General features: G+C 43.7%; 2 protein-coding genes across 2 annotated transcripts; both read left to right on the forward strand.

Moving 5' to 3' along the window:
- Positions 1-740: 740 nt before the first annotated feature.
- Positions 741-2,962, forward strand: LOC103703812 (ubiquinol oxidase 2, mitochondrial-like). Its single transcript, XM_008786810.3, has 4 exons — positions 741-1,090; positions 1,196-1,324; positions 2,082-2,570; positions 2,647-2,962. The coding sequence occupies exons 1-4, from the start codon at positions 797-799 to the stop codon at positions 2,704-2,706; spliced, it is 972 nt and encodes a 323-aa protein (XP_008785032.2). The 5' UTR covers positions 741-796; the 3' UTR covers positions 2,707-2,962.
- A 4,149-nt stretch (positions 2,963-7,111) lies between these two features.
- LOC103703813 (ubiquinol oxidase 1a, mitochondrial-like) lies at positions 7,112-9,354 on the forward strand. The gene is made up of 4 exons (XM_008786811.4): positions 7,112-7,607; positions 7,722-7,850; positions 8,394-8,882; positions 9,006-9,354. Exons 1-4 carry the CDS (start codon positions 7,218-7,220, stop codon positions 9,063-9,065), a joined length of 1,068 nt encoding a protein of 355 aa, XP_008785033.3. The 5' UTR covers positions 7,112-7,217; the 3' UTR covers positions 9,066-9,354.
- The last annotated feature ends 1,183 nt before the right edge of the window (positions 9,355-10,537 follow it).

The raw sequence follows: 10,537 nt of genomic DNA on the forward strand, positions 1-10,537 counted from the left end.
TGAGGGTTACTTGGATCTTCATATAAATCCAAAGCAATATGATTGAACTAAGCTCTTAATATAGCCGCTCCAATCCAAATGTCCCTCTATTTTATTTTTTGTTCAAATTAAAATGATACATGCCATTTGCGTGGTCTAGCTTTTCAAAAAATTAGAAAATAAAAATATTTTGAGTTAATATGCAGCCATTATGTTAAATATAACCTATCTATAATATAATATTTTACTAATATGCAATCAAGTAAAGTATGATTTGATTAGAATGTTACACATGTTTTCGTGGCAGTTATAATGCTATAGCGGGTGTTGCCTCAAACCATGCTTGACCCAAGCCAACATTGTGAATTAAATGCAATTAGAGAATTAGGGCATTAATGCATGCCTTTTTTGGGACCATGCTAGAGTTACATTTAATTTTTTTAAAAAAAATGCTAGTGCAACACCGAGTTCCCAAGTTAATACATTAATTAAATACAATAAGAAGATCACACGATAGACATTAAGAGGGCATCTTTGTCTATTTAAAGATTTCCAGGATATTCCCGTTCCTAGAAAGATTTTAAATAGCAAGCGTGAAGTCCACCGCCTTGTACACGTGTCAATAAAAAACACGATCCACGTTGTCCCGACTCTTATCCATGCAATTAATCATTAAATTAATCAGGGTTTAGAGGCTTACAAGAGTTTTAAGACCCCTCCATCTCCTATATAAACCCTCCTTGAAACTCCAATCTCCCCATCATAAACCCCATAAGAAGATTCCCAGAATAGCCCTCTTATTCTTCCCAAAAAAGCCATGATTTCCTGGATCGCCGGATCGGGGTTCAAGCAACTCGGCGCCCGACTGTTCTCCGGCGCCGCCGTTATCCGCCCGGCCCTCTCATTAACTCCCGGGTGCGCCGGCATGAGGACGGCGCCGGCGGCGTGGGTGGCGAGCGTCCGTTTCGTCGGCACGGCCCCACTGATGGCGGAGACGGGCGGCGCCGCAGCGGAGGGAAAGAAGGAGAAGGCCGTGGTGAGCTACTGGGGGATGGCGCCGGCCAAGCTCTTCAAGGAGGACGGCACCGAGTGGAAGTGGTCTTGCTTTAAGGTATCATTACTATTTTCTTCAGTATTCTTTTTCTTTTTTTAATCCAATTCTTTTTATTTATTTTCTTCAAAAATAAAAAAAAAGTTTTCTCTGATGAATATTTAGCCGTGGGATTCCTACTCGTCGAACTTGTCGATCGATCTCATGAAGCATCACGTGCCGATCACGTGGGGTGATAAACTGGCTCGCTGGACGGTGAAGACGCTTCGGATTCCAACTGATATATTCTTCCAGGTAAAAAATAAATAAATAAAAGAAAATAAGCTTAATTTAATTTAGCTGATAGCTTTTTTTCTAATTTTCTTTTTCTAAGGGGAATTTTAAATTGCTGTATGCATGGCAGCCAATGATCTGGATCGTCCACTGAACAGGGCGAGTCTAGATGTGCGGCTGCTGAATTTCACGACCATGCGTGCAGTGTGGCCGAGTTAAAGGTAGGTGCTGGCCATATCTATAAAGTTTAGCATCACAAATATCTTCTCGAGAAATCATTGGTTGGACTAGATCTACTAACTCAGTCAACCATGGACTAGTCCAGCCTTGAACCTGCGCATGCAAAGATGGACAAAAAAAAGAGCCGAGGGCTAAGTTGAGGGAGGCTTGTACTTGTTTGGGTATACTGGACGAGCGCGGCAGGCTAGAGCTGTACTACTTGAGGATGATTTGGTAACAGTTATTGGCCGATCTAGTAAAGCACCAGCGGTGTGGATGATTATTATCTACTGCTTAGAGATATTTGAGCCATAATCTGTGGTAATGTGGCCTTTCAGGTGAAGCACGTATACAGAAAGGCCAATAGGATTGTAGATTCGGTGGAAAGAGGGAGTTAACTAATGCACCCCAAAATCTATTATTTTTTGATTTTTTATATTTTAGATGTATCCATATCCTCATGAACCTTCCGTTTCAGAAGAAGAAGAAGAAAAAAAAAAGTGGAACAAAAATTCCACCATCTTCCGAGGGGCATCTAATAATATTAATTGTGCTGCAGAGGAGGTACGGCTGTCGTGCCATGATGCTGGAGACGGTGGCGGCGGTGCCGGGAATGGTGGCCGGCGTGATACTCCACCTCCGCTCCCTCCGCCGCTTCGAACACAGCGGCGGCTGGATTAAGGCCCTCATCGAGGAGGCCGAGAACGAGCGCATGCACCTGATGACCTTCATGGAGGTGTCGCAGCCGCGGTGGTACGAGCGTGCGCTCGTCGTGAGTGTCCAGGGTATCTTCTTCAATGCCTACTTTCTTGCGTACTTCCTCTCCCCCAAGCTCGCCCACCGCATGGTCGGCTACCTCGAGGAGGAGGCCATCCACTCCTATACTGAATTCCTCAGAGACATCGACGCCGGCAAGATTGAGAACGTCCCTGCTCCGGCGATCGCCATCGACTACTGGCGTCTGCCTCCTAACGCCACGCTCCGTGATGTGGTCGTCGTTGTTCGGGCCGACGAGGCCCACCACCGCGACGTCAACCACTTCGCGTCGGTATGATACTATGCTGCTTATTCGGTATCTGGTGTGAATTACTGGTTGCTGATATATGTTTCCGATTTCATGGCAGGACATTCATTACCAAGGCCATGAGTTGAGAGAGCTTCCGGCTCCCCTTGGATACCACTGAAAGTGTTTCAACCAAAGGAGATTGAGACAAGCCACTGAATCTCGCCATCGCGTAAGGATGTGGAAGGAATAAAGCCAGATGTACCCGGCAAAGCTGAATTATTATTTGAACTAGTACATATGCAAATTATTATACAGTTTGCATGGTGTATGTTTTTATAGTTTAACATTGTTATGTAGATTCATAATGGTGTGTAATTGCTGAGACTGTTTGATATTCTGCTGGCTCATTATAATAATGAAGAATCTTCTCTACAGCTCTTTGAACTATTCAAGTGAAATTTCTTATTTGTTCTGATTCTCCAAAAAAGAAGGAAAAAAAGCTTGCTGGTTCTGGAAGCCAGCTGAACTTGTAGCCTGACTGACATTGGAGAAGGCTGAGATACACTACAAAAGAAGCTATAGGGTCTGTTTAGATGATGCTGAAAGATGTGATTAGATTTATAGCTGGTTTCATGCTTTGTGTAGATTATTTGGGCATGGCCTATAACAACCTGAAATCATACAGGAGGAAAAAAAAAATAGATATCTCTTTTTTTTTCCTACAGACTAATAAGCTTACGGACTGGGACTTAGATTTGGATTTGGATGGATTCTTAGAAAACTGCAGGCTGGAAAGGCCAACAAGCTCAATTCCAATAGAATATATATGCAGACATGCCCAAATAGGCTTGTAGTGTTTTTTTTTTTCTCCATCTATTATATGAAAGACAGAGCCTAAGAGGTATTATTTAACAAAAGCTTGAAATACACAAGCTCCAGACAAAATACATCGACTGGAAAATTTTCAGCCCATAAAGATTGAGCTGAAGCAGAGACGCTAGCTTCAGATAACCAATTGGCAGTTCAATTGGACTTGCAAGACATGAAAAATTGTAAAGAATTTGGTATTGTTACGACAGAATCCTAGATCGAGGTTGGAGCACTGCTCGGCTTGGTCTAAGATCGGTGAGAACCAAACTAAACAAAGCAACCAAGGTGCGAAAGAATTGGTCTCCTTCGGGGATGACCTGCAAGAAGGCCGCTTCTTAGAAAGTTTCCGACAAGAGATCCTTCGATGCCTAAGTCAGAATAGTGAGGTAACCGTGTGGAAGGAAGAAATCTTTATAGAGTAGAGTCTCCTAAGGACTCTTGGCCTATCCCTTTATATAGGGTAGTTTCCCATCCGTTATCTTATTTAGCGCGATGTGCTTTAATGGCTAGGTAACGACTAGCTGCATGTTTACAACATGGACAATATTCTGCGTGAGCAGTATATTGTGGTAATTACGTCGATCGTATATTAACAGTAGTGTTACTATAGCTACTAACCTTTATTAACATGTATGGTTGGCTCTTTGGTTTTCACCGAAGTCGTTCGCCTCTGTCGATGCCGAGGTTAAGAAAGTCAGTCTAATCCGAAGTCGACATATCCAATATTTGCCCCATTAAGCATGAGGAAGAAGTAGAAGACTGGCTTTGGAAATGGGTTTAGGCTTGCTTGGAGTCTTTCTGCGCTAATTAATAATAGCTGAGTCACCTTCCACTTCAACCATATGTAGTATTCGACAGTGTGGAGGGGAGAGAGGCTAGGGGAGGATATAGTGCCAATTATTGCTCGGCAGGGAAGCCAGAGATCCTTTAATAAGGAGCTCCTAATGGTCTTGGCTTGGGCCAGCCTATCAAAAGTTCAGACCTGGCCTTGAGTAAAATTTAAAATAAACATATGATTGAGTCTTAGGTTAGATGTTATAACCTCTCGGTTGATCTATTGAATCTTTGGTTGGGTAACATTTCTTTTTTTGATCGGCCTACTCTTCGGAGGTGAAATTCGAGTTTCAATTCAACATTTTTTGTTATTGTTTTTATTATGATTTGGCATAACTTTTGTACGATACCCCTGCACTACCAAACTAAACTAATGAAGTACTCTAAGATTTTTATTTTTTTCATCTCTAAACACATTTTGCATATGCATAACATACAAAAAGAAAAGATTATATTCAATTTTGATCGATCTTAATTATTCTCTTAACATTACCCATGGAAGAAGTAATAAATAGGGATGACAGAATTTGATCTTTTGACATTTTGTTCCCAAAACAAAAATAGTACCAAATTGTCCTGCATCATTTTTTCCGAAAAATCTTATACAGTATTATAGTACAAAAATTTTGTCATGTTTTCTATATTAATTTTTTCTCTATCTATATATAATTTTCTTGTTATTTCTCTTTTTATGGTTTCATATAATAAAGCAATGGCATCAGCCATCTTTTTTTGGCTCTATTTAAAATCTTCAGCTCCCCAAACAGGAGACCATCTATTAGGTGTCTTAGGTCCGATTTGACAAAACTTTTGGCAGGCTGGGAAGCAATTTTTATCTCTCTCAATCAAAAAATTACAATAAACTATAAAAATAAATCTTTTTCTAAATAAAAATTAAAGTGACATAAAATTTCTTTTCAAATAAATTTATACATAAACTGAATAAAACTCGAATACGTACCGAAATTAACGTTGCCGGGGCCGCTCTTCGTCATGACTCGGACATAATACCAAGCATAAAACGCGTCACTCGTTCACGCCCATGAGGTGGCGTTGGATATGGTTAAAATGCCTACACCGCCGACGGGTAGCCGCCGCGGACGCCGCCGCGGCACCATGGACTTTGACTTGGGGCCCAAGAAAACGATCCAAAGGAAAATAACCAATCTGCCCCTCTCTAGATATTGGTGCTTACAGTACCCCTCGGAGAACAAGTCCCCGCATAAGGTTACACCTCGACGGGCACCGCTCGACCAGCCAACTGGGCGATCCACTTCTGCCACCTCATAAAGCAAAGCCATCCGCGAGACACCGTAACACCAGTCTAGATCCGTGCCAGGACCAGAAATGATACCGAAACGTGAATCCTGGAAGGTTCTCGATTGCTGGGCTCTTAACCCACGGCCTAACGAACAACTCACATCTGCTTCCTTATTTGGAACGTATGTTTCACACGTCTGGTTCGCACGTGCCCGTCCTCGTCAAATTAGTGTGCTGTGAAATTATTTGTCTAACTAGTTCTCCCACATATTTGGTCCTTCATTTTTGCGATTAATAAGCGAACAAGTCGCTTCCAAAGTTCCGAGAAACGTGTACGGGTATGGTCACCTCCCGTGAAGTTACACCTATATGAGCTGCTCGGTGAGATTTTTGGGTTCGGCGGGCTTGACGAGCATGCTTGCCACCAAGGTGGTAGCCTAGTGGTACTGGGCAGCAATTCTAACCACAAGGTCCCAAGTTCGAATCGCTGTGGCGACGATTAAATTGTGGACCGGAGCTCACTACTTTGGCCACTGCTTGGACTTGTAGTGTAGGACCGCTCTTGAAACGCTAGTAGCCGGAGTGGTGCCGGGTGTGACGTACTCACACGTGGGACTCGAGCCAGAGCTCAGAGGAGTAGCTGAGCCGGGCCTACGGGTGGAGAGGGTATGAGTAAAACCGGTCGGGATGCCCAACACACGGCCATTTCTGCCCGCATCGAATATTCTCCTGGCGGGGCGGGGGCCCAGTGGGGCTGCTATGCGGGGGTGGGCTTGTCCCTTCCTCCCCCTACCCCTTTTCCTTAGCAAAAAAAAAAAAAAAAAAAAAATGAAATAAAAATATTTTCTACTTTTAATTTTAGTTATAGAAAAAAAATCAAAATACACCAGTCTTTAAAAACTCAATCTCAAATATCCAAAAGTATTCAAATTTCTTTTCAATTTTAATTCTAATTCCAGTCATAGACCCAACGTATGAGGATATATGATCATATTTTGATTTCTATTGAGATCGTGATTACAAACCAAACACACCCTAATAATTAGTCAGGCAATTCTCATTTTTTATTTAAAAAATCATATATTTAAGATATCTCCATCCCACTTTTATCTCGGTTTTGAAAAATAATATTCTGACATAATAATATTATAGATAGTAATAATTATATGACACATTCTTATGTAACTTAATAAAACAATTTTCCAAATTATAAAGACTATAAAAGTAATCTTAACATTGATAAATATTTTTTTAGCAATAAAAAAAAGCCATTATGTCTTTATTGTTTATTACTTTTTCTTTATAACAGCCGATTGTTATAATTAATATATCTTGCTCTCAAGTAATTACAATATTTTCTACTCAAAAAAATTAAGAAAAAATGATTTCGGAGGAGCTTCCGGTAAGCCTTCTATTTTGGCACTAATTTGTGCAAGGATTTCGTGATGGGTTAAAACCATTTGTGGCCCTGTGGGGTCCACCGGTCTCAGTCCTGGGTTGGTAGGACGTGTTGTGGGTCAACCCGGCGGAGCAAAGTAACGGAGGGTGTTGGGACTCGAGGTCGCGACCGAAGCGGCGTAAGAAATCAAATGGCCCGCGGCTATAAAAATCGGCTCCTCTTTGTAGAGAGCCAGAAAGCGCTTTCCACAAACTTCCTTCTTCCCCTGAAACTCTCCCAACTTCTTGGTTGCCCCTCCTTCCTTTTCCCCAATTCTTCTGAGGGAGATGATGAGTTCTCGCATGGCTGGGTCTGCCCTCATCCGGCAACTCGGCCCCCGCCTCTTCTCCGCCGGCGCCACCCGCGCCGCCGCTGCTGGCGAGCCCTCGTACACGCTCCTGCTGACGGGATCCGCCGGCCCAGCTGCCGCGAAGCCGCCCGTGGCGGCGCTGATGCGGCTGTTCCCGGCGCGGATGGCCAGCACCACGGCGGCAGCTCCGGCGGACGGAAGCGAGGAGGCGTCGGAGCCGTCGAAGTCCGCCGCCGCCGCCGATGCCGCCAAGGAGCCCTCCGCCGCCCCTGCCAACGAACGGAAGGCGATCACGAGCTATTGGGGCATCAACCCCAACAAGGTCGTCAAGGAGGACGGCACCGAGTGGAGGTGGTCCTGCTTCATGGTAAGCTAGCGATTTTTTTTTTTCTTTTTTCCCTCTCTAGTTTTTTTTTTTTAAATAAATATTTTAAGTTCAAAAACAATTTAGATTTATGGATAACTATTTATTTTTAAATAGCCGTGGGAGACGTATAAGGCGGATCTGACGATCGATCTAAAGAAGCACCACGTTCCGACGACGTTTCTCGACAAGCTTGCGTACTGGACCGTGAAGACGCTTCGTATCCCCACCGATATCTTCTTCCAGGTAATACCATTGTCCTAGATATTTCCTCCTCCCCAAGAAACCGGGGTTTCTCTTCTGTGGCCTCCGTTATTTCGTACGATCCCATTTCCTCCTCCCCAAGAAACCGGACTTTGTCTCCGGTGGCCTCCGTTATTTCGTACGATCCGATTTCCGAGCGGCAGGCGGCTGGTTGGGCCCCACTCCAACCTGTCTTCTGGGATTCCTTGCGACGACCCATCTTGGTGGGGCCCGCCCATTTTTGATGTCCTTTTTTTTTTGGGTTAACCACCCATTTCTGATGTCGTTCAAAAAAAGTTTTTTTTTCCAATCCCACCTTCCACGGCCGGTGGATGCCATCGCATTCATCCGAAGCACGATCATCAAAGCACAGCTGTACCATGAGCGGTCACATCAAAAAGACCCTAGGCTCGGATCCCTCCCTGGTGTGCCTACGTCGTGTTTCACGACTCTTGAAGCACAGCTGTACTGTTGATCACGGGCGGTAGCGTATTTTTATAATGTTATTTGCGAGCGTTATATTTCTGCATTTGTGTTTATTTGCAGAGGCGTTACGGGTGCCGGGCGATGATGCTGGAGACGGTGGCGGCGGTGCCGGGGATGGTCGCCGGCATGCTGCTCCACCTGCGCTCCCTCCGCCGGTTCGAGCACAGCGGCGGCTGGGTCCGTGCTTTGTTAGAAGAGGCCGAGAACGAGCGGATGCACCTGATGACCTTCATGGAGGTGGCGAAGCCTCGTTGGTACGAGCGCGCGCTGGTCATCGCCGTCCAGGGGGTCTTTTTCAACGCCTACTTCGTGGGATACCTCCTCTCCCCCAAGTTCGCCCACCGCGTCGTCGGCTACCTCGAGGAGGAGGCCGTCCACTCCTACACCGAGTACCTCAATGACCTCGACGCCGGCAAGATCGACAACGTCCCCGCCCCCGCCATCGCCATCGACTACTGGCGCCTCCCCCGTGACGCCACGCTCAAGGATGTCGTCACCGTTGTCCGCGCCGACGAAGCCCACCACCGCGACGTCAACCACTTCGCCTCGGTATGCATGATTGATTTCATATCTTGAGTCGATTCTAGAATGAGGTTATTAATTGGGTTATCATGTTGGAATTGTTCTCTCCCCTCATTTTCCTGAAAAAATAATGCTGGAATTGTTGCTTAGGATGTTCATTACCAAGGGATGAACCTGAAGGAGGCGCCGGCGCCGCTCGGTTACCACTGAATTGCTGCTGCTGAGCTTGATCTCGGTAATGAGATGATGGAGGTATTGAGAGATAAGAACTGAACTGCATAAGCAATCTATGAATAAAGTCTCTGATATAGTGTATAGAGAGGCTTGTTTTGTTCTGTTTTATTACTGACTGCATCTTCTTATAAGGATTTGATGATGTATTGCATAACCTGGTTCATGTTTCGTTGGGTGGGTCTGTTCATATAGATTGCCAGCTGTCATCTATTTTTGGAGCTTGTATATATTTCTTTGCTTCATTGAAATTTGTAAAGTTCTGCTATTTTCTTCTTGCAAAAAGGATTAGAGGGGGGGTCAATTGCTGATCAGTTGGAATACTTTTGCATCTGATGTCTCAGAGGTTGCAGGACATTATTTCTATCGTTCTGAAATCTTGAATTGTTGGGCTCCCAGAGTCAGAATCATAGATCTAAATGAATATCTAAATGAAATTAAAGACCGACTTCGTAAAATTGTACCAGCACATGGTTATGGGATAGGAAAGAAATAAGAAACTCTATGAAAGTGTTTGTGTAGGCAGAAAAATGGACCAAGATCTCTGTGAGACTATGGATTACACCAGGGCATTGAGGCTCTGATTGCTAGCAGGATGCAGGGATGGATAGCTAATATTGTGTGGAATTGTCTGATGAGTTATAAGTGGAATCAGTGTGTTGACATACAACAGTTGTCAAAGAGAAAATGTTGGAATGCTGACCAGAACCAAGATAGCATATGATGATCTTTAGAATATGCTTATGAATTATTTATTAATAAGAATGATAGATTTTTTTTTTTATTTTAAGCTTACCAGTGAAGAGAAGTGTATGGTGGATAAGTGAACTTGAAAGGAGATGCAGGGGAGGCTTGAGAAGTGTGGACATATTAGTGACATCAACTTATGGATGCGCTGTAGGACTCGAGGGATCTTTAGAAGCAGGAAGAAGTAAAGATTTCAGAAGACTTGCTGGCTTTTGATGGAGGTCTGTTAAAAGCTTAATTGTTGATAGGATGCTGGGAAGAAAAAAATGTGAGGTACTTAAGCAGTGGAAACTCCAAACATGATGTGCCATTGTTATGGCTTAAGATTCAGAAATCCTATGGTAGGAACAGGAATTTGAGTCATGATGATACTTCGATATGATTATTGTGGATGAGATCATGCTTGTTTGTGGATTTGCATGTTTCTTTTGAAGCCAGCGATCAGAGGTGGGTGGGATTTAGTGCGCTTAATGAATTGATTTTATTGGTGTTTCTTAAAGGAGTTGTTCAGAGCTGAAAACATGAAACAAAAGCAGAATATTAGGCCATGACTGATGAGAAATTGTGCCAGATATAACATAACATTTGCTTGAGCCTTAAAACTTTTGTGTAGGGTAAGGAACAAGTAAAAAGAAATTCTTAGTTTAAGGGCGTGCAACCAACTGCCTTTGGGCTGTTCTAATCAAATTGTAGCAGCGCATCAA

The sequence above is a fragment of the Phoenix dactylifera genome, chromosome 6 (assembly GCF_051530095.1).
Source record: "Phoenix dactylifera cultivar Ajwa chromosome 6, Ajwa_hap1_PhDact_Kaust_v1.1, whole genome shotgun sequence".
Taxonomy (NCBI): Eukaryota; Viridiplantae; Streptophyta; class Magnoliopsida; order Arecales; family Arecaceae; genus Phoenix; species Phoenix dactylifera.